The sequence below is a fragment of the Bactrocera neohumeralis genome, chromosome 6 (assembly GCF_024586455.1).
Source record: "Bactrocera neohumeralis isolate Rockhampton chromosome 6, APGP_CSIRO_Bneo_wtdbg2-racon-allhic-juicebox.fasta_v2, whole genome shotgun sequence".
Taxonomy (NCBI): Eukaryota; Metazoa; Arthropoda; class Insecta; order Diptera; family Tephritidae; genus Bactrocera; species Bactrocera neohumeralis.
The window spans coordinates 67,400,018-67,425,479 of NC_065923.1; the positions used below are offsets into that span (position 1 = coordinate 67,400,018).

The 25,462-nt window shown below is 32.7% G+C and overlaps 2 protein-coding genes across 2 annotated transcripts in view; both read right to left on the reverse strand.

The window, feature by feature from the left end:
- LOC126762825 (Ig-like and fibronectin type-III domain-containing protein 2) overlaps positions 1 to 13,500 on the reverse strand; it is a gene marked incomplete at its 3' end in the record, with an annotated part of 186,653 nt that extends 173,153 nt beyond the window's left edge. The window contains exons 1-2 of the mRNA XM_050479867.1: positions 13,283 to 13,500; positions 2,794 to 3,291 (exon numbers count right to left, since the gene is read on the reverse strand). The remainder of the gene's footprint in view (positions 1 to 2,793; positions 3,292 to 13,282) is intronic.
- A 10,526-nt stretch (positions 13,501 to 24,026) lies between these two features.
- Positions 24,027 to 25,020, reverse strand: LOC126761400 (uncharacterized). Its single transcript, XM_050477518.1, has 2 exons — positions 24,937 to 25,020; positions 24,027 to 24,871 (listed from the first exon to the last, which is right to left on the reverse strand). Exons 1-2 carry the CDS (start codon positions 24,947 to 24,949, stop codon positions 24,159 to 24,161), a joined length of 726 nt encoding a protein of 241 aa, XP_050333475.1. The 5' UTR covers positions 24,950 to 25,020; the 3' UTR covers positions 24,027 to 24,158.
- Between the last annotated feature and the right edge of the window lie 442 nt (positions 25,021 to 25,462).

The window sequence follows — 25,462 nt, forward strand, 5'->3', positions numbered from 1 at the left end:
GATCGTTCAAGAATGGAATAAGCCCTTTAACGAGATCACTCAAGACAACAAAAACTCACAATAAGCTCACTATCAATTCAGATAAATAGGTGCATCACTAATATTTGTTGAGTAAATTCTGGTTCATCTGCTAGGAAACCTTATCTGAGTACTTTTTCTGAAACTCTATGAAGACCCCTTCAAATGACTAACGAACTTTATGCAAAGTCGTTGTTAGCTTCTTTCAATAATTTTAGATGTTCCATTCGACGACGTTTGAGTCCACTATCATCTGTAAAGTAATCACTTCAGATGACTTCGAGCCAAATACAACTGTCAGGATAACTCAAGTTAGAAGCAAGATATGTATATATCTACTTCAAAGAGGTTTCCAACATTGATCGTTGTGCGATTTTACCAACCAACTTACACTACCTCTAACCTTCCTAAAAGAAAACTATTTGCCTGAAAATATTTATCAAAGGTAAATAAGGAAGCTCAACTAACGTATGTTTCTTCAAATGGATTTTGTACTTGCAAGGCGAAATTTGACTTCAAATTCCAGTTTTTACCAGGAAAGTGAGGAAGGGTCGGCGGTGTTCGGAAACGAAAATAGACCTTTTTAGATACTTCAGTGATGTTAGTGGCAAGACAAATCAATGATGGAACATCGTCTCGAAACCTTTTGAAAAAGTTTTTAATCTTCTGAGGAATTCCAATAGTGTGAACAAATTTTAGCAGCCATCAGCGGATTACAACGTAGGTTCTAATGAAATGAGGATTATTTAACCGCATAAGGTATAGAAATGAAGCTCCGGCTCCACTAATAAGAAAAGGGTGGCAGAAGTTTAAGCGGAGAAATTCAATACGTATAAAGTAAATCCGACTGAACTAAAACTTAAAAGGATCTCTAACGTTCGTAAGCAGAATCACTTTCACACGAAGGCACTTGAAAGTACCCAGAACTACTTTAAGACGAATTACTCATAATTTGGAGTGCATTTATAGTACTTCAGCACAAAATGAGTCTGGGTGTTAAGGCTTTCATATTATGATCACAGACTTTAAGAGAACAAATACGCAGTCTCCGACCAAGGGCTGCAGGAGAGGCGGACTTGGCTTGAAAAGCCTCTAATGAATCTTCGGCGAAGATGAGGCCAGTAAGATTCTGATTATGATGTACTAGAAACCCGAAACGGATCGGTTTGACAAAGGGCTGGTGACGGCAGTATTCTGTCACCTCAGTAGGTAAGATTGACATCGTTAAAATCTTAACAGGTCTTTAAGTACGTTCAATGCATGTCGCAAAAATTCTTTGGCCGTATAGGTTTAGTTGAGACGAGCTCCTGATTCTTGCCCGAACCTGGCTCTGAATATAAGCTTCCACAAGTCTTGTGTTAACTCTCATGTGACCTCCCTGCTTGCATAGATAACCACGGGGTTCATTAAAGGCAATTGCTACAACGTGCGGAGATAGCGGCTTGAAACGGAGATAAATGATCAGCATGAAAAGCTGACTCGATTTAACCATGTCCGCGTGCCTGTATATACCAGAACAAGTCTCTTGGTTTTTGAGATCTCTGTCTGAAATTATGCACACATTCCTTTCTTCTCAAGAAGCTGCTCATTTATTAAAACTGTCGTTATTGGATCACTATAGCATATATCTGTCATACAAACTGATCGATCGGAATCAAGTCCTTGTATGGGAAACTTTTTTATTTGTTGAGATATCTGCACAAAATTTTAAACGGGTTATTGTTCAAAGCAACAACGCAATCTCCTAAGAATTGGTTCAGATCGGACCACTTTCGCATATAGCTACTATACAAACTCAACGATCAGGATCAAGTCTTTGTATGAAAAACTTTTCTATTTTGGCAAGATATATTAATGAAATTGGGCCTAGCTTACTATCCAGGGTAGCCGTATAATTTTCAGCTAAATTTTTGTGATCGGACCACTAAAACATACAGTTATCATATAAATTGGCCTCTCATAATCTAATACTTGTATGAAAGACCTTTTCATTTGACGAAATATCTTCAAGAAATGTTTGTACCCTCTTACATAAGAATTTAAAAACTAAAAAAAAAACATTTTGACACACCCTGTATGCCTGCAATTAAATTATTCATTGTACAATGTTGCATTTGATTGCCAACGGCGCGTTAAAGAAACAATTTTCGAAAATAATTCACTCTCACTGCAATTCACTTTTTGCGCAAACAGTTTGCGCAACCCATGCCCACAAACAAATAACGCAAAAACCGTTTGAATAAAAGCAAGCAGAGTTAACAGAATGAGCAGAGAAAAAAGATGCGAAACAAGGCAAATCAAATGGCGGGGAAATACATAAATAAAAGAAACAATAAAATATTCGCAGCAAAGGAATTAATTATTCATAAGGCTGCAAGTAGACGAAATCAATCATATTTTTTCCCAACATTATGCTATATATTTTTTCGCTACTATTGTTATTATTGCTTTGGTGTAGACTGCGCGCATTGTGTGTGGCAAATAAAATAGCATAAATAATAATGGTAATAAAAATGGTAAGCGTGTGCTAAATATATAAGTTAGCTTGTATGCCCTGTAGGAAAAAATGGAGTTGAAGAAGTTGACAATTTTTTTGGGTGCATGTCAAATGTGGTAGTTTTATTTTCGAGAAATTTAACTCATTTTCCTGTACATTTTTTTTCTTGCAGCTAAAATGCAAAGTTTGTAAATTTCCAACAGGGTTTTCAAAATTTTTTTCATATACACAAATATAGTACATGCGTAATGGAAAGGCATTTATATTTATTAACATACCGAAATGTTGCCGCTTCGTATGTTGCTAACGTTTTTCGCTATAATTGTTGTTGCGTTTGCCACCGCCGTTGTAATCCGCGTTATTAGTGTTGTATATGTATGTGGTTGTTGTTGCTTTGGTCTTACTTTTTGTTGTGGTTGATTGGTGGCCAGCTAAGCGCTCGCAAAGCCTTGGCAAATTCACTCCGAAATTAATGTTGCAAGCAGCAAGTCGTACGCCAAAAAATATACATGCGTTTGTGTGTATATGTGTGTGTGTGGCAGTCTGCTTGCTCGAATTACATATATTACTTTTGTAATTAATTAGCTTTTTTCACTTTTTCAAATAATCTTTTTTGCTGGATGACACCGAAATTTGTTGCCACACTTCCGACGGCTTTATGCGCTTAACGGTTTATTTTTTATTTATTACTTTATGAATTTTTTATTTGCTTTGCGTACACTTTTTGCCACAATTTTGTTAGTCACGAGTGTGTATTGGTTTTAAAATTTTCACAACTTTGCAGAATGGAATAAAGAAAGAATAAATATAAATTAAAAATGTGTTAATTTGTTAAGAGATATTGCCCACAAGGGGATAATAAAATAGCATTTGGTTTCAACAAATCAAAGCAAACACGCCGGCATACATACATACTTACATACTAAACATACACCGCAGAAAAATAATTTTATTCAAAAAAACACTTTTGAAATTTAAAAATATTAATAAATAAAAATTAATTAAATTAACAAATAATTTGAATAATAATTTCATAATTAAGAAAATTAATTTTTTATAAATTAAAAAAAGGAACGGATATTAAAAAAAATATTAAAAATAGCTAAATTAAGAAATAATTAACACTAATAATTTCATAATTAAGAAAATTAATTTTTTAAAAATTGTAAAAAAAAGGAATGGAATTGAAGAAATTGAGGAATAAAACTTACTAAATTAAGAAACAATTAAAAATAATAATTGCGTAATTAAGAAAATTAATTATTTTATAAAATACTATAATTCGAAAAACTGTTAATTAAATTTATATTTTTTTTAGTACGTACGGAGACCGTCTTACTAGGTGAGTGATGTACCCACCATAAAACTTCCTCTTCTCCATGGAATTTTCTCTATTCCAAGAATTTAAAAGACTTGGCAATTTTAAAAATTGAGAAATATAACATTTATAAAAAAATGTTATTACAAATTAAAATTATGTCAATGAGTATTTTCGACAATGACATTATTTTTTATGAAAATAAATATTTAATAATAAATAATTTAATAAAATTACAAAAAAATACAGGCCAGCGAAAAAATTAATTAAAAAAATTATGCGATTTAAAAAAAATATTGACTAAAACTTAATTAAATTTAACATACTAAGCATATAATTTTTTTTATAAATGATAGCAATTAAAAAATATTAATGTTAAGTAATTAATAATTAATAAAATTGTATTTTTATTAAAAATTTTGTGAAATTTCAAACAAATAGTAAATAAAAATTAATTAAATTTCTTAAATTAAAAATTTCCTTTTTTTTTGAATAAATTATTTAAAAAAAAGTATGGAACTTATAAAACTGCATGAATAAAAATGATTAAATTTAAAAAAATTAAGAATTTTATTTTTTTAATAAATTAATTTAAAAAAAATTAATGAATAAAAATTAATTAAATTTAACAAATTATGAATATTGTTTTTTGTTATAAATTATAACGAGTGAAACAAATGTTAATGTTAAGTAACTAAACAATTAAAAAAATTGTATTTTTATTAAAGATTTTAATGAAAAATTTAACAAAAAATTATGAAATTTAAAAACTTAATGAATAAAAATAAAAAAAAATAACATATTAGGAATATTATTTTCCTAAAAACATTAATTAAAAAAATTAAATATATAAAATTAAGGAAAATTAATGAAAAACAATTATTTAATTAAACAAATTAAGTTTATAATTTTTATTTATAAAATATAACAATTAAAATTCGTTTATGTTCAGTAATTAAATAATTAATAAAATAGATTTTTTTTATTTGAATGAAAAAAATTAGCGAATTTTATGAATTATTAACAATAAAAAATTATTTATTAAATTACTATTTAGAAATGTAGTATATTATAAACTAGTATGTTTATCTAATTTAAATTAATAAAAAAATAAACATAAAAGTAAAAAAAAATGTATAAATAAAATATATTAAAATATTATAAATAAAAAAATAAAATCATTTTCATGATTTTATTATATTATACAATTGTGATTTTGTGAATTTAATTTTTTTATTTAAATTAGAAAATAAAAAACAACATCTATTAAATTTAATATGCTACAATTCTTTTTAAGCAATTATACTAAAGAACATTTTAAATTATAACTTTTGTATATTTTATTAAAATTTTTTATTTATTTTTTATTCATATAATTAAAATGCCACAATTATATAAAAAAAAAAATATTATAAAATAATATATAAAAATATTATTAATAATATAATACAAAAAAAAATATTAGGAAGTCTGCAAAAATTACAAAACTTAGATATTTCTTGGAAAATCACAAAAATAAAAAAAATTAAAAACAAAAAATGGATTAAATTTTTTTATGAGAACAAATATTTATATATATTTTTTTCAAAATTAAAAAACTTAGAATATTGTTGGCAAATTATAAAAATAAAACAAATTAAAATAAAAATTCAATTAATTAATTAATATTGCTCTAAAGCCCGTTTTTTACTATGCAAAAATAGTATAATTACTAGTAAAAACAATATTTCTTAAATAAATATAATATATACATATATGTATATATAATAATTCTAGAAATATAAAAAATTAATATTTTTAAAAGCAAAAACAAGTTATGAACCTTTTTATAGCAACTAATTGGCTTCCACATTGCTCTCACCACAACTTTTTTTGCACTTATTAAAGAAAAAATTACCCTTTTAGAAATATTTCTACATATTTATATGTTCAAAATTTGCAAACACATAAAAACAATTTAATTGACTGCACAAAATAACACTTGCATATTAATTTACTAGAAAATTTTAGAAATAAATATTTAATGAAGTGCAAAATTTATAATGAAGTACAATTTTTTTCAAATAACCGCAAAAATATACACAAGAAAAAACATAAATATGTATAATAAAAATACACATGTGAAAGAGCAAAAAATAAATAAAATGAAAAATTGTTGTAGCACCAATATCAGTCAATGCGGTAATAAATTACTTAATTAAAAATGCATATGCACTCAATTAACTCCCATAAATAATGATACACTGCGTAGTTATTTTATAGACTATATGTGCAAATACGAACATTTTACATAATATAATATACATATACACATACATATATAAATATATAAATATATAGATATATGCATATATAAATGGAAACCCATTCAAAATTGCAAAAAAAATTTTTTTTTAATATTTTATATTTTATGAAATTCATTTGTTTCACAAATGTTTATTTATAAAATATCGTCCAAACAGAAGTTTTGAAATTTGTATATCTAAACAGACGGCAATTCATAAAAAGTTTACTTTTGTTGAGATAACGACGAAGAAAAGCACATAATCAGCCAAGAGAGAGAGAGAGAAAACACTGTAAATCCCAACTAATAGTACATTCACTTCACGGCTCAAACTCGAGTTTATCTGTCATTTAGGTGTTTAGGTATTTTACCATACTCCATATATTCTCACAACTTAAACATCACCACGTTTTGTCTGCTGTTTTAAGCCACTCAAGTGAAAATTTGGATCATATCGTAGACTATTTCAAAAGTGTCTCATCATACACATATTGAAAGAATCGGTGCAGAAGTTGCAGAATCGCGTACCAAACTCTCAATTTCTCTGGAAAGTGTTCCGAGCATCTACCAGCGGAGTTCAACGCTATAAGTCGGTTTATAGATATAAACTTTCATCGTAACGAAAGTATCGGTAAACTCAGCGATAGTCAAGCGGCACTTGATGCGATCTCTGTTTATGAAATAACTGATGCAAGAATGCATAGAACGGCTGAATAGCTTATCTGGTCGTAACCAAGTGCATCTTATCTGGGTGCCAGGTCACAAGGGTATAGCTGGGAATAAACTGAACGAAGAGCTTGTCGGCGCTGTAGCTTCTAACAGAATGGTAGTACTGGCACCATGTATTGCGGTTGGTTCTCAAACCATAGGGAAGCTGATCCGTAAGGACGAAAGAGTAAGCAGTGAGAAGTATTGGCAGCCGGTCATTGTAAGCTCAAGAAGCACTTAATCAAATGGGCCCAGCCTCTTATGCTAACTGCCGATGCTGCGACATGGAGCTGAAAACAGCCGAGCACTTGATGAAAAACTGCATAGCAACCAGCAGTCACCGGATTAAGGTTTTTAGATCCATGTTTCCGAAAGGGGATCACATTACTTTAATCGCAAGTAGTAATATACTAGTACTACAACTAGTACTAGATAGAGTCAAGTGTAGAAGTTCACGCAAGTGATGAAAGTTATCTTACTGTCATTCACTTGGGAGTGGCCAGAAACGACTCTTTTACATATGGCTCAAGCAGCTCACGACTTCCGGCCTTAGACCAAGTATCCTCTGGGTAGCCAAAGAACATCCGTTTGAAGGCGGGTTAAAGTGAGAAGGCGAACCAGTCCTCCTAAAGGTTGTGTGCTGAGTTTGGTAGCCGCCACGTAAAAAACGCCACAATGAAAAATTACCAACAGCCTCGGAAAAGGAACCCCCTTTTTAAGGACCTGGCTTCGCTTGGAATTACCAATAGGCGCCACATAGCATAAAAGAGGAACCACTGGCGCGCAGTCAAGTAAAAAAAAATAGAATATATTAGAATTTATATTATTATGCTTCGGCTATGTGAGTCGTTGTGACAGGAGACCACAATAGACCTTAGTTCGCGATTAGTCGAAATTACAGTTTTTAAACTCGTCGTGTTAGCTTGTTTAGGATTTGTATACCACATACGCGAATTAGTCCCTCAATTTCTGAGATATCGATATGAAATTTTGCGCACATTCTTTTCTCACAAGAAGCTGCTGATTTGGAAGCTCGGAAATCAAAATTAAGTCCTGTATGGAAAACCTTTTTATTTGACAAGATAACTCCACGGACTTTGGCATGGGTTACTCCACAAGGTAATGCTACAATCTCCGAGCATAATGTTCAGAACGTTTTTTTCTCATTGACTTTGTTTTTATTTTTATTTGTTCTTATTATTATTTTTTATTACTTTATTTGGTTATTTATTTATTTTTTTATAAACATATTTTTTATTATAAAAATTTAAAAAAAATTTTAACGCTTATAATATTATTTATTTTATCGACCATTTTTACTTAAAAAAATTTAGTTAAACTTTTTTTTTTATTTTTTATTGAAATGTTCATACACGTATATTTATTAATTTTTTTTTTTTGTTTTTTGTAATTTTTATATCAGTAGAATTGGTTTTAATACTGTAATTTTGTTTTTTTTTTTGGTATTGTAAGCTTTTAAACATTTATAATTTGATTTATTTGAGCCATAACATATGGCGTAGCCGAAAAAGTCTTTTCGTATTTCTAATCAAACTTCAACTTATTTTTTTTATATTTACACTAATAAATAAATAAACAAATATGTGTCATTTTCGTCGAACACTTTTTGCAATTTTTCCGCTAGAGATACTATTCCATCAGTGTAAAACTTTCATCAGTGTAAATCAAAATTTCCAGAACGGAAGCGAGCGAACCATTGTTGTAATACACGAACTGATACAGCATCGTCTCCGTCAACTTCACAAATTTTATTGATGGCTTGCATGGCACTCTTCACTTTTTTATACAAACATTTCAAAATATAACGAATTTTTTCATTATTTTCACTCATTTTTGAACAGCTGTAACTTTTTTTCAACTTCCCTGAATTTAATCTTTTTTGTTAAATGAAGCTTATCTCAGCTTTCCAACACTGCACGGTATGACACAATGTGATGGGTAGCTACGACTGCAACGACAACTATTGACAAAATACGAAAAGACTTTTTAGACTACCGAATATTTTCAGCATATTTGAAACAACTTTAGTAGTAATTTAATAAGCGTAAAAATTAATTTTTATTTTTAACTTGTTTGCAAGAAAAATTACTTTTAACACCATCATTATTCCAAATTCTTATTATTACTGTTATTATTGTTGATTAAAAATATTATTTTTGGATTTTTTTTCATAATTTCATTAAAAAAAATTTTATAAATATATTTTTCATTTATTTTCTATTATTATTTATAATATTTTTGTTTAAAATTGTAATTTTTGTTTTTTGTTATTTTTTTTTTTTTTTCTTAATATGCTTATTATTTTTTATGACCGGTTTTTACTATTTTTGAATAAAAATTAGTTCCTAAAATTATAAATAGTCGTAAAAACTTTAATTACACACTGACACAAAGTTCTATTTCTTTTTTTACACAAAGTTCTATTTTCTTTATTACAGTTTTTTAACTAACTTTTTTAAAATGTTGTATTTGATTTGATAACAAAAAAGTACACGGAAATTGTAAATAAGCTGCAAAACATTTAATTATTCATAAATATTTATTTATTTTATATATAAATAATAATCTCCACAAGATGTAATACACTGCCAATGATTTTTCCAGTCCTCGAAACACTTTTCATAAGCACTTTTTGAGATTGGCTCCTTCAGCGATTTTTTTTATCTCTCCGATCGACTGAAAACGGGTTCCGCGGAGCGGCAATTTCAATTTGGGGAACAAGAAGAAATAACACCGAGCCAAAACTGGTGTATGAGATGGTTGATCGATGGTATTCACTGCTTGTTGGCTGTAAATCCGATCACAATCGTACTCTTTTTGAAAAAAATTCCGCTTTATCGGGACTAGTCGAGTAAGAACGCGTTTCATACACAAAAACACAATCTTTCGAACGGACTAGCGAGAGATGTCGAGCTTTCTTGTAAGCTCTCTAACACTTGTCTTATGATTTTAAGCAGCATATCTTTCACTTTTTTAATATTTTCATTAGTTGAAGAGGACGAATCTTGTCCTAGGCATGTCTTCAACGATCTCTCGACCGTCTTTGTAGACTTTATACCACTCGTTGGCTTGTGTTTTTGACAAAACTGAATCACCGTTAGCCTTTTCCAACATTCGCAACGATTCCATACACGAAATTTGGTTAGAAATACAAAATTTAAGACAAATTCTTGATTCGATATTTTGATACATTGTAAAAATCACAACGCACTACTGAGATGTACCGACTTAAGCAGCTGCTGTAAATAAACTGGTTGACAGAACGCGCTCATATTTGGCATACATAGTAATCAAGGATAGTCCAAACACTTAGCAAAACTATTTTTTTTCTTTGGAATAACATTCACCCGGGGAATTTAATTACAATTTCCGAGTGCTTTTTTTGTCTCAATGTACACTTATTTATTTTCGTCTGAATATGCTTCTTATTTATATTTCTATTAATGATAAGTTACGTTTAATGTTTTAGTAACATACTTTGTAAGTTTCTTTATAAAAAAATTTAAAATTTTATAACATTTTTTAATATATTATTTTTATTTATTATATCCGTCCATTTTAAGTACTTATTAAACAAATTTGTTTAACATATTTGCTAATACGAAAAGACTTTTTCGACTACCCAATATTTTCAGCTCGTATTAAAGGATCTGACAATTCTAATTATGTATTTTTTTAGTTTTAAATTAGTAAAAACTTTTATTTTTTATGACTGTGTGTTTTTCTATTTTTTATTAAAAATGGTTTGCAAAATTGTACTTGTAATTAGTCGTAAAAAAATTTAATTTTACACTGACACAAAGTTCTATTCTTATTATAATAATTTTTAAACAAACTTTTTTGTTTTTATAAAGAATTTTAACTTTCTTAAAATTGTGGATTTTATAGTTTTATTTTCGCACATATTTTAAGTAGAAACATATTAAAAAATATTATTATCTGTTATTTTAAATTATGTATTTTTCAACTTTTTTTCATTTACTTATTTTTCAATTTTTTTAATGAAACTTGTTTTTAAACTTTAATTGTTTTTATACAAACTTTGAGTAGATATTAAAAAATATTATCAAAATCTGTCATTTTTAATTATTTAATTTTCAATTTTATTGTTATTTATCTATTACTTGTTTTGTTTAATCTTTTTAATAAAAACTGTGCTTTTCGAAACAACTCGAACTTGTGTAAAGACGGTTTTTAAAACTATGTGTTTATTGAATATTGTTTTTTTATACACATTTTAAGCACATTTAAATATTTTGTTTTTTTTTCAATCATTAATTTATTTTTATGACATCGCCTATGCAATATTGATACATATAAAAATTTATATTTTTTATTGCTCATATTTTTTTTTTTTTTTTTGAAAACACAATTTCAATTAGCAAATTTATTTTTTAATTTTATGTTTATATTTTTTATTTTTTTTTTTAATAATTTAATTAATTAATTATTAATGTTTATACTTAATTTTATTGATTCTTTCCCAGAATTTTCTCTTTTACACACCAAAAAAATTTTTTTAATTCTTTTGTTTTTTTTTTGTAAAAAAGCTTTTTTTTATTATTTTTTTATAAAGTTATTATACAATTTATATAAGAAAATTTATTAATTTTATTCATTCTCAGATTTATTATTTTATGGCCAATCATTAATTTTTTTATAAACACGTCTATATTTATTTAAATGCAATATACATTAGAAAATAATTTATATTTTTATTGCTCATAAATAAATATAAATATTTTTAAAGGACAATTTCAAAAAAAAATTTTAATTTTATAAATTTATTATTTTTTATTGCTCATAAAATTTTTTTTAAACACAATTTCAGTAACATATTTCTTAATTTTAATTTCACAGACTTTTCTCTTTAACATATTTTATTTTTTATTTATTTTTTTTTTTTTGAATTCAATTGCTTTTTGCTTTTTTTACAAAATCTCTTTTTTTTCTTTTATATAATATGGCAATTTGTATTTTTTTATTATTATTCCTAAATTTATGCAGCAAAAGTTAATTTTAATTCGCAAACTTCTTAATTTTGTACTATTTAATTTTTTTTTAAATAATTTGGATTTTTCATTCCCAGACTTTTTTCTTTTAATTACAATTTTTTAATTTGAAATTTTAATTGATCACTATTAATTTAATTTTCCTAGTATATTTCACTTTTTATTAATTTGATATTTTATTTTATTAATTTTATTTAAAGCTCACAGTTGTACTAATTTTTTTGTAATAGACGGTTTTTCAAAACGATGTGTTTATTAAATATTTTTATTTTATATATTTTAAGCACATATAAACTATTTTGTTTGTTTTCCGATATTTTTTTTTAATAAAAAAACCTATTTTTATATTTTTTTATTTTTATATAAATAATTTAAATATTTAACTGATAAATTTTTTTAATTATTATTTTTAATAGTTAATTTTATTCATTCATTCTCAGACTTTCTATTTTAATTACAATATTTTCTATTTAAAAATTCAATTCATAAGTAACAATTAAATAACCACTGTATGTTTTAATTTTTTTATTTGATATGTGAATTTATTAGTATTGATTAAATATTCCTTTTCGAGTCCACGCCAATAAAGAAGAATTAAATATTCACAGTTATACTAATTTTCATATGAAAATTCAATAAATCAAAAAAAAAAAAACAATCACTCCGCAATCACACCCTACTATATCTAGCATAATAATTTGCATTAGAACATGATTTCAAAATTCGATTATTTCATTAACAAAAAATCCACTTGCAACACCAACACGCCACGCAGAACAACTCAAAGTCAGTGAGCAACAGTAAACCAGTAATTTCTGCAATCGATACTTTGGCCATAGACAATCAAAACCATACAAAAACAAACCAACAAACTTAGAATGAATTGTTTTTAGTTTTCATTTATTTTCAGCACACTGCTTGTTGTTGTTGTTGTTGCGCGCTGTTCTTGACTTGGCTTGACTGCTTTGTCGCTACGCTCGCTGGTTTAGTGGTCAGTTAAGTTTCCAAAGTCGCGCCACCAACAGAACAAAATCGCAATAACAACGACTACAACAATAACAACAACAAAGACAGTAAGCAACGGCAGCCGCAACATAGCAGTCAAGCACGAATCCACCTGCAACCGCAGCAATGCCATCAACTGTTTACCAACAGCTTAAGTAGAACCACGCAATGCCAAACAAATACTAATGCACGTGACAACAACAAAAGATACGCGCGCACACACATAGCCAAAGCAAACAGGCACACTAATGTAAATGCAAATAAGAATTTATATAAACAAAAGCCACAACACACGCACACATACATATATGTTTATAGTTGTGCTTGATGGAAATAAGAACAAAGGCGGTAAAGGCAATGACGGGCATTGCAGCAGGCGAAGGGTAAATGGGAGGGGAGTGGCTGTGTTGGTTTCACACCTTCAACGGCAAGTTAGTGTTATTGTTGTTGTTGCAATTAGTTTCGCAAAAATGGGAAAAAAACCTAAAATGCATTTGCTGTTGTTGCCACAATATTAACTGGCATTGTTGTTGTAATGTTGGTGTTGTATTGCTTGCCTTGCCACTCGCCGCCGCTGTTATACAATATACTATATAAATATGTACATATGTATGTAGCTGCGTATAGGTATTAATTTTCAATATTATTGCTATATTTTGTTGTTGTTGTTGTTGATTTATTTACCCGCTATTTATTTTATTTTTTCGTTTTCTTACTTTTCGCACTTCACGTTGCACCAATTTCCGTTTGCCACTTTTCAAACGCTTATTGTTGTTGTTGTAGTTGTTGCACGTATTTATTATGGGTTATTTTCACACTTTACTAACGATTTTTTTTGTTTTTTTTTTCGTTGTTGCACTTAAGCACTTACTAGCTGTTTTTGTTGTTATTTATGTTTTTTTTTCTTTTCGTTAGCCACACGCAGTGTTTGCCTTTTATTTAACCGCTTTAAATTTCGACTTTATTCAACCGTTATTGTTGTTTTTGTTGCTCTTGCAAACTAGCTAAATGCTTAACGCTTATTTGTTGGTTAGCTGCTTGTGCTGCTGTTGACACGACGAAGCACGAATTGCGACTGAAGTCTCAACGAATCGTTGCTTGTGATTTTATTAACTAAAATGCTCGGCGCAGAGTTGCCATGTTGCGTTGTGATGAAGTTGAAATTCATGTTACGTATACGCAACAACATGTGCTGGCTTGTGTGAGGTCGGCAAGCGAAGGCATGCATGAGCGCTTGTTGGCCGCTGACTTTTAGCAGGGTGTGTAGCTAGTTGATGAGCGTGAGTGTGCTTAATGGGTGGTGGTAAAAGTTTACTGAGAGCGGCGCTTAAAGTGACTGGTGTTTGACTGGTTACAAACGTATGTAACACCAGAAAAAATGAAGTTCACTGTAGTTTGAAGTCTGAAACGACTTAGTTAAGATGAGAGATAAGACGTAAATTCTTCTTTTTTTCGTTCCATTGACTGATTTATTCGCCGTTGTCAATGCGCAAAGGGCCATAAATCCTCCACAGAACCTTTCTCTCAAAAACTCGTAACGACCACTCATCAGATGTTGTCATCACTCATGCCTCTACACCACATAACAGGACGTAGGTGATGAGTTACTTGTATAATTTGGCCTTTGTTCGTCGAAAGAGGAGTTTACTTCTCAATTGCCTACTCAGTTCGAAGACCAGATTTAGTCTGAATTGGATTAGGGGGCTGACATTGTTATTGGTGTTAGTGCTGCGCTTTTAAGATAGACAAAATTATCTACGATTTCGAAGTTATGACTGTCCACAGTGACATGGGAGTGTAGAGATCGGAGTGGTTCGTGGCTGCCCGCTGATTGGGGTCTTGGACGTCTTGCTGTTCGCACCATATATCGTGTCTTGTTCGGGCCTGTGCCCCTTATGGATCCGTTCTATGGTGGGAAGCAACCACGACAGTCTTGGGGTGCCAAAAACTCCTCTCATTACAGCATTGTAAGATGCTGACATATTTGTCTGTATGTCACACCGTCTCAACGAATGATATGCAGGTTTTGTTAAGTGCACCCCCTTTTGATCTGATTGTCATACAGTGCGGTGTTGCTTTCAGGTTAAGAAGGGCTTGAGTGTGTCATTGTTGCAGAATGACTGGGTCAGGTGCAGGAGGCAAGACCATTGAGACAATAGTCTTCTGAACTTATAAGCACATTCGAGACGTTGGGTTTGATGGTAACCCAGACTTCAGATTTTGTCTGAGTCTGGGTTTTCTACATGGGCCTCTGAATGCATTTTTTTAGTAGGCGGGGGTAGAAAACTGGGTGCATGTAATTGCAGAATACCCGATGTACTCGGGCATTATGGATCTGGGTGGTAAGTTGGTGTCGTTTGCGCGTGAATTGTTTAGGCGGTGAAGGCGTTTAATTGAGAATTAGGGTTAGACACTTGTGTGACTGCTGTGTGCGTGTAATTTGGACTGGTCCAGTCCAAAGGTCACCAGTCCAGAGCAGTATAGAAGCTCAACTTGTAATAGTTTCGGAGGTCTGACCGGAAACTTAATTCTGATACCGCGGGGAGCAGGAGCCCTTGGAGTTCGCTCCAACCTACTCATGCTAACTGACCTCTTAGAGAGTATCGTGGTGGTTGTGGTTAAAACCCGAATGCAGGAAGAATTGAGACTTTGTCAGTTGAATATGTTGTGTTGCAACCAGACCCAAAGTACGGCAGAGGTTTTATATGTGCCTCGAAGCCTAACAGTTAGTTAGTATGTCTATTCCCCACTGCCAATTGGTACTGATAATTCGCTGTGCTTTAGAGCGCCATTTAAAATAGACAAAGAAGTGGTGTGTGTCAATCCTCTTTTCATCGGACTTTTTCACGATTTGGCGCATGGTGAATATCTGGTCAGTGGTTGCTTTTCCAGGACTGAAGCCACATTGATAAGGTTCAATCAGTTTGTTGACGGCGGGCTTTAATCGTTCACATAGAACCTTACATGCAATGTTAATGAGGCTTATCCCGCGGTAATTGGCGTAGATTGTGGGTTCTCCATTTTCGTGGATTAGGCAGAGCACACTTAAATTCCAATCGTCGGGCATGCTTTCGTCCGATCATATTCTGCAAAGAAGCTGATGCATGCTTCTCATCCTTTTTTCGCCGCCGTGTTTGCCGGGCCGGCAATCCATCGGCCCGCGTCGCTTTGTTGTGCTTCAGTGGAGTAATTGTTATTCGAACTTCTTCATAGTCGGGCAATGGAACGTCTGTTCCATCGTCATCGATTGAGGAATCGGGTTCACCATCTCCTGATTTATGCTTTAACTGCCATGCAGCAGGCTGGAAAAGTGTTCTCTCCATAGTATGCTCTGGACATCAGTCTCTAGTTCACCTCTAGTGGTTCTACCAGAGATTCCGCTACCATTACTGGTGCTAAATTTATGTACTGTAAGGTAAATCAATCAGGTGAAATATTCGTAATTATGTTGCATGGAAAGTAGGAGCGAAGGAAATCCGATTTCGCTCCTTTTCACACTGTAAGATAAGAACATCACGCATTGAATTTGATTGAATAGTTTCCACCTAAAAGTGGACGGTGCCACCCTCATTGTCCTATTTTTAAACCAATCCCAAGCGAGCTCTTTAGTTTCATCTGTAGTGTAAAATAGTTTAATATCGCTGATTTTAGGTGTTATAAACAACCGTTAGGTGAACAAACTATCGTAATGTGTGACAACATTTTTCGAGAGTATAAAAAGCAACAACAGACATACATACATGCGTACTTACATTATATACAACAACATTTATGGCGAACAAAAAATTTGTGTTAAAAAACCTTCTGTCTAAATCAAAAGGCAATGACCTACAAATCTATGAAAATACAGTTCAAACCAGTTCTGCCAATTAAAACGCAATGAAGGCTATTACAATTACAATTTTCACAATGTATATGTATTATGTATACTTGTATATATAAAGATATGTATATAATACACGACTGTTAGCAAAAATTCATTATTGCGCTAAATTCTAAAATGAGCGGCATATTTTAATTATTACTTTTATTTTTTTTATAATATTTTTTCTAATTTTTATTTTTACTTTTTAATTTTTTTTTATTTTATATTTAATTTTGTTCATATTTTTTTACAAAGGAATTTATATATTTTTATTTTTTAATCCAATCGATTTAAAACTCGTTATGATTACTAAGTAAATCACAATCACCGCAATTCAAAGCCACGGTCAAGGTTGTCGCTTATGCCCAATAACACAGAGACCCAAAAAAGTACAAATACCTACATTCAAATGGATTTTATATATAAATATCTCAGCACAGGTATTGATAAACATGTAAAAGCAGCTAAGCAATTATATTTATTTAAGCAGCTGATTTGAATATTAATCGTTTGCTTAGAAGTACTTGTTTTAAGCAGAAATCCAACGCGTTGAACTGAACAATTACGCAGTGATTTTGTGATTGTGAAGAAAAGGTGAGAAGTTCAGCGAGATGTTCGAAATGTTTTTGAAAGATATTTAATCTGTAATTTATGTAAAATGAAACTCACATGAATGAGAAGGTCATAAATGCAACACTGTAGCTATCAGCCAAAAAATTATAAAGCAAAAATTTCAGCTTTAAAAAAATATACAATATTAGAGTGAGTTTGAAAATGGGCAATTATTGGACCTTACATGACTCCTCTCTGATTTGCCACCATCAACACACTTATAAAGATTTGGAGATTTATCGTCTAATATCGCTCTGACACTGAATAGCCTTCAATGCGCGTAGTGTCTTCAATTGACTCAAAACGGTTTCCTCGGAGCGTTCGTTTAAGTTTGCTGAATAGCCAGAAATCACACGGAGCTAAATCATGTGAATACGGTGGTTGCGGCACAATATTGGATGAAAATTTGGCGAAAAACTCACGAAGAATCAATGAAGTATGCGACGGTGCATTATCGTGGTGCAAAAACCAAGAGTTGTCGGCTCATAATTCCGGCCTCTTTTTACGAATAGCATCACGCAAACGACCCATAACACTCAAATGATATTCCTTAGGAAGGAATTTGGAGTGCACTACACCTCTATAATCGAAGAAAACTGTTGACATAACCATGATTTTTGGATTGATTGATCACCTTGATCGATATTCGGCCAACTGATCGTATGTTTTCGGATCGTAAGCATAGATCAAGGACTCCACGCCAGTAATAACACGATTCATAACATCCACGTAGTCGGGAAGCATTGTTTCACATAGGTTAACGCGACGTTGTTTTTCAAAAAAAATGAGTGATTTTGTAGCCAATCGTGCTTTACTTTTCTTAGGCCCAAATGATCTTTCAAAATGGTTTTCACTCATCCTGCCGATATTTCAATCATCCCGATACGAGCTCTGACTGTTAATCCTCGATTTTTAAGTCCCAGTTCCTTTGAGGTGTTCAACATTAGTTAATGTTGGTTTCATCGTTAAGGCGTTCCCAACCCTCTTTGAATAATTTGTACCAACCAAAAACACTCTAAACGTTTCGGCACCAGAATTTAATTCCGCACACAAAATTTGATAGAAATGCTTTGTTGAATAATTTAACTCATCGTAAAAATCGCCGAATGCACTTTATGTACTTCAGACATTTAGCACAAATGTCACTGACAGTCATACCAACCTAGACAAAAAAATATTTCCACGAATGGGTTTTCGCACGAAATATAAATTAAAAAGTCTTTTGCCTATAGTATCTGTTGAAAATATTCGGAGATTCTAGCGTTATCTTGCGCTATGGCCAAATGCCTGAAGATATCTTGTAAAATAAAAAGTTTTCCAACAAGAACTTAATTTGTATCAGTCAGTTTGACCGGTATACTGTATGCTATAGGGGTCCAAACTGTACAATTTCTTCGAATGTTGTACTATTAGCTTGATACCTTAGACAATACCATACTAGGACTTAATTTTGTTCGATCAGTTTGTATGGCACCTGTATCCTACAGTAGTCTGATATCGGCGGTTCTGATAAATTAGTAGGTTCTTGAAGAGAAAAAGAAATTTCAGATCAATATCTCAAAAACCGAAGAACTATATATATATATAGAGAGCACAAGATATTATTTCATGAATCTAACCATAAGTTTCGTTGGATAGTATAAAATATAAATTAATTTTGTATTTAGGGCAAACATGCACCCATCTACTTGGAGCGAAACCACCTAATAGAAGAGCAAGAGGCCTTCGTACAATATGTTGCCGACATACGTAATTTCGGTGGAGACAAACTTCAGAAGAGTAATGAACGCCATTCAATGTGGACCTATTAATGACACCTTCATTGACTCGATTATTAGGGAATGACATCTTTGCAATAGAAACACATCACAATCGCAGTCCATAAGTTCGAGTTAACACCTGTTTTCCCATGTTTCTTGAACCTTTCGTCAAATAATTGCAATGACAGTAAATATTGCTATCTCCCCAAAATGGTATCTATATTCGCAACAGCAATAACAACAGCAGCAGAGTCTGACATCGAAACAAGACATCTGAAACTTTGGTTGGACTGAGGGGTCAAAATTTCTGACTAACAACTGTGTCTTATCATTTTTACCAGAACCCAAAACATGTTCGCTTTCAACATCAGATTAAGCATAAGCAAATGTAGATCGCTTTTAGTTTATGTAGCACACACTTCTAAGATGTAATACATTTTATTGAAAGGCAAAGAAAGCTCAGTTTTGAGCAGCTTTATAAACAAAGGACCACTAAACTCCCTAAATAAATTTCGAAACGGAAACAAGTGACTAACCTTATACCGTTACTCAAATGTGGAGCGCAAAAAGTGTGGGAATAAATGACTAGAGTGAATAAGCTTAAGAATGATAGTGCGAGCGATTATCACATATAGAGCGGTGGCTTGGGCCTTGAAAGCATCGCAGACTTCGGTAGGACTTCAACCATCGAAGCTGCAACGACTCGCCTGCATCTGTTTGTCGGGTGCCATGCGGCACTTGAAGTCATCCTGGAACTCACACCGCTGCACCTAGTAATCAGTCAGTTAGCTAAATACACATTACTCCAAATGACAGCAGAAGGATTGGGCAGAGGTAAGATGATATCTTACCAGCGGCTCTTCTCGCAAGAGATAACATTATCAAAAGTGTAAACTTCATTAAGAAGTTCAGCTTTCAAGCTCGTCTGCCTCTTCAAGTCGGAGGACCTCGCACCAAATTCTCTCTACTATTTTAAGTTTTCCGAGCATAATCCAAGCGGAGGTCTTTACCATAAGTCGGTGCGTAGAAATCAAACTCCAAAGCAACTGTCGCAATGAACGCATTGTTATACTTAGCGACAGTCAAGCGGCACTTAAAGCGACCTCTGCGTACGAGATTAAATCGCTTTTGTTACAGGAATGTATAGAACGGCTGTCTATCAGATCGCAACCAAGTGCACCTTATCTGGATGCTCGGTCAGAAACGTATAGCCGGAAATGAACTGTCAAATGAGTTCACCTGCAGCATCCACCAACATGGTAGGGCCAGAACCATTCTTTGCGGTTGGTCCACATACCATAAAAGAACTGCTCCGCAAGGATGAAAAAGTGGCATGCGCCCTGCCAAGTTGCTATGGGTGGTTACAATCTTAAAAGGTTTAAATATGTAATCAACGTCCCAAGGGACAAACTCAAGCTACTTGTCGCTTTCTACATTGGCCATTGTAAGCTCAGAAGCACTTATATAACAAGAGCTTAGCTTCTTGTGCAAATTGCCGGTTCTGCGACACGAAGCCTGAAATTTATGAATGCACGGCAGTCTGTAGGCGCAGGAGAAAGGCCCTTGAATTCGTGTTTTGAAATATGAATCACATCGCCTCAATAGCACCTAGAAGTATATTGGAATTTATCAATATGCTGGAGCTAGGTGAGTCGTTTGTGACTTATGAGAGAGCACAATAGACCTTAGGTCCTCAAGCCTCTTTTATTTGTCTAATATAGTGACCTAACTATACTCTGCGCAATCTGGAAAAAGCGTTATTAGATATCGCGATCAATGAAGTAATGGAATCTTAGAACTAGGAAGCTCTGAGTTACTTGGAAACCTCAATGAGTCTTTTAGTACTAAATGAGATATTAGAAATATATAGAAAATGTATGTAGTATTAAAGAAACTGCATGAAAGGGCACGAAACCGCTTATGGTTAAAACGCTGGGATGCTGAAGACCTCCGTGAAGCTGCTTGGAATGAAAGATACAAATATTTAAGGATCATTGCGCGTTGACTATGATGAATATTGCTTAGCAATGAACGATATTACTTCCAAATGACAGTGTAAAAATTAGAAATTGCTGGTGGATCCCCTTTTGCTGGATCTCCTTAACTTGAGTGAGGATCTGCTTACCTTGACTGTACGCATCGGTGCCGACTTGCAAAACAACGAAACTACTGCAGCGCCATTTATTCTACAAATTTCTAATATTTCAGCGCTATCTAAGAGTTGTTTGCTTTATTAATTTATGAAAAATTTTATCAATTTGCATAAAACATTTATAGCTCTAGGCCTAAAGAGCAGCAATGCGAAAAGTTCAAAAAACTCCAAAACGAGTTTTCGAATTTTGTTTATATTTTATTTTTTGTTTTTTAACGCTGCGATTTTTAAATACAAGCAAATTGCTGATTTGCCTTTGTTTGGCGTTGTCTGCTTTTCTTTTTTGCTATTTCGACAATTTAATTTTTAATTTTTTTTCTTATTAGCACTTTTTTTTTGTCTCGCAGCTTTCAAAAACTCGTTTCTTAATTTGTTTATTGATTCTGCTGTAAAATTTTTGATTAAAGCCATTCGCACTGTGCAAACGGCGGATCGATAGAACAAAGTGGGAATCGAATTAAAAAAAAATTTTAAAAATAATTTTAAAAAATAATTAAAAAAACGTCAATAAAAAATTAAACGCAAAATAAAAATGAAAAGAAAAAATTAACACAAATTTATATTTATATTGGCAAAGTCACAAGAGCGTGTAGAACAAGTTTTACACAATGTCTGCTGAATCCAGTCTGGTGGGATCTAAATCCGCCAGAATCGCTGACGCCATACAGTTGCTCACACATATGTATGTAAATGCACACACACACACAGAACTTCTACATTTGACTATCTACTTGTGTATTAGATATTGTTGTTGTTGTTTGTTTGTGATTACTGCATTTAGCAAACTGCTATCGTTCGTTGTTGTTATTGTTATTTAAGAAAGGAGTCAATGACAAGGTAAAAAATTCAATCCGAATACGAATTAGAGATTTAGATGTCACGAACTAATTGGATTGAAATGCGTTCAAATGGAATAAAATAAAATCAAATAAAATAAATGAATAAAATTTGATATTCTGATGAAATTAGATGAAATGTATGCATTTGGAATTTCAAATGCAAAAGTGATTACAATGACCTTGAAAAGGGGGGTTTTGCTGTTTGTATATCTTTTGGTTATATTTTGGTTATGTGAGTGCAATATAGCTGCATAAGGACTAAGTAGGTAGAATAGTAGATAATTTCGCCCGTCTTGGATGCAGCATTAATACCAACAACAACGTCAGCTTCGAAATCCAAGGCAGCATAACTCTTGCCAACAGGTACTACTTCGGACTGAGGCCAAATTCGACAAGTCACTCATCATTCCCGTTGTTGATGAAAAATCCGTCTGTTCTGGTTACGTAATCCATCATCATCCCCGTCCTGCTACATATATGTTGACGAGGCATAGACGATTTCAACAGCTGATGAGTCGGCGTTACGAGTTTTCGAGAGAAAGGTTCTGCGGAAGATTTATGATCCATTACGCATTGGCAACGGCGAATACCGCAGTTGATGGAACCATGAGCTGTAGGAGTTATACGACGACATTGACATAGTTCAGCGAATTAAGAGGCAGCGGCTACGCAGGCTAGGTCATGTCGTCCGTGTGGTCGAAAACACTCCAGCTCTGTTAGTATTCGACGCAGTACCCGCCGGCAGAAGCAGGGACGAGGAAGGTCTTCCACTGTGTTGCAAAGAGCAAATGGAGAAGGACCTGCGTACACTTGGAATCTCCAATATATGCGGCGTAAGCGGTGTCTACGACAATAAAGAAAAAGAAGAAGAAGAAGGACTAAGTAGACCTTGACTTTCAGCCTTTATAATAAAGTAACCGAAACATGCCAAACTTGCATCGGACTAAGGATTATCAGGTCGACAGTATTCCTAAACTATTTGGGGACAGTTAGTAGTTAATTTCAAATTCCCACTGATACAAAATACTAGAATTTGTATTAGTAATGTATATATAGAGTCTACCGTCAAAACGACGTGATATTGAATTGAAATAAAATACCTAATGTCGGCCAAATAGCCGCTACAGCTCGATTTGCATATCTCCACCCGTTTAGGTGAATTTTTGAGGACCCTGTGCTGAACTTCAGCTGAAACATCGATTATATTGCGCTGACTGTTGCCTTTCGAACTCATCAAGTGTTGCTGGTTGATTGGCGTAAACGTTTTATTTTACATATTTCCACGGAAAATAATCTAGAGGCGTTAAATCGCATGATCTTGGTGGCACACCATCTTGTTGGAAAGAGAGATCGGCCGGGAAAAATGCGGTCAACATCGTGTTATAATGCTCATCATTAATGGTAACATCATTTACAGCCTGTTTGAATTTGAGTGATCAGTAGACGGAGTAACAAGTGTCGAGGTAGTGCGTTGCAGGATGGGGCCTTGTGGACCACTCCCTGTGTGTTTTAAGGCTTGAGCAGGTCTTAAGATGGATCCATTCTTTGCACATATTACACCTAACCGAAGTGGAGTTTGAAAGAAGAAGGGCAAATGCAGCAGAAAAATTCCTGCTTAATGCCAGCACGGGTCTGGGGGGTCTTAAACTAAAATTCACCGATTCAAACGGGGTTAGATAGCCGAAAGAACAGTCCGTGGTCGGATTAAATCCGGGTCAGTTCTGGTAACGTAAAACCGGCTGTCAATTTTAACTAATTGACGTGTCAAAATCACGTCATTGGTAGGTGCTGTATAAATACATACATATAAGTTTTTGATAAAAAAAAAAAAAAAAAAACATTGTTAAAAAAAGTCAATCGGTTTACACATCCGATGAACTTGGGTCTGTAACCAACAATGAATTGTGAATATTTAATGTTGTAACAACAAAGATATTTCATTTCCAAATTAATGTCATTATTATTTTGCTATTAATTCTCTAATTATTTCACTAAGTACATTTTCTAAAACAAATACTTCTTGCATCACTTAATTTACTTATAAACTATATAGTGAGATGTATACGCTCACAACCAATCTCTAATAAGCACATCCGCCAGCAGCACTGCCTTATATATCTCGCCCCGGTCATCGGCATTCGAAATGCCAAGCTGCTGCAAATCACCTTCGCTCAACGTACAAAATACTACATAATCCACTTCTTCCATTTGAAATATCGATCTGTATTTAATCATACCTACACGCCGCAATAAGTAACCCACCCGTGGACTTAGTGGTTTCGGCACAGCATACACTTCAAACGGTTTTGCATAGCGCCGTTGCAACTCCTTCAAACCTAATGGCCGGCAATGACGTCGAGCAGCTAAATTTTTAACTGTCGAATTATTTTTAGCGCAACAACCACCATTCGCTGCAGCAAGATTGTGCTGCGTTGGCACCTCGAGACGTGTCGAGAAAGCACCAAGGCCGTTGGATGTATGCGGTGAACGCAAACGGCGAAAGCCAACCAATGGTGAACCACGGCGTTGTGGCGATTTGCTATAGTGTTGTTGCAATTGTGGTGGCGCAAGTCGACCATTAATAACTGTTGGTGTTCTGGCTGGTGATTTTGCTGCAGCTCGTAGTAGTGATTTTGGCGTTAATATATTTTGTACGGTATTTAAGCGACGAAGCAATGGTGTAAGCGTGGTGTTATCGTCAGGATCAGCAACACCATCAAAATCAAAACTACAATCCCTTATAGTGATCGGTGTGAAGGGAATAATTGGTGAGGCGGGGTCTAGTTATATAAATTGTTGACAAAGTTGTTTTAATAATGTATGACCTTTTTAATTTAAATAATACCTTCAAGATCCATTTATCAGTGTTATTAACAAATATGTATATAAATATAACAAATGTATGAAAAAAAATTAGGATTGATATGCAATGCTGAAAATAAACTTATTCCAGTAGAAGGCATTTACCGTTAATTGGGTTACCACGAATAGCAAGGAGATCAATTGTTTAGAAGAAGGAGAAACTCTATATTAAATTTTATTTCCCCTTTTTATTTAAATTTTAAATAATTTTTGCGAAAACGCATAACGAATTTGCACTATAAAATACTAACCAGAGATATTCCTGCACTGACTATTGTATTGTTGACATTTATTTTCTTTTGCATTTCCGGTACACTGCAAGTTTATAAATATGTAGAAAAAAGTTATTCTCAATCACAAAATATTGTAGTATCGGCAACATATCATATTTTTAATTTAATTGGAATTTTTCTGTTTCCAAAACAATCAGACATAAAAAATTATACTGGAAAATTTTATTAATTTTATAACAGCGTTCTTTCCAGACAACTATTGCAAGGCAAAACTCT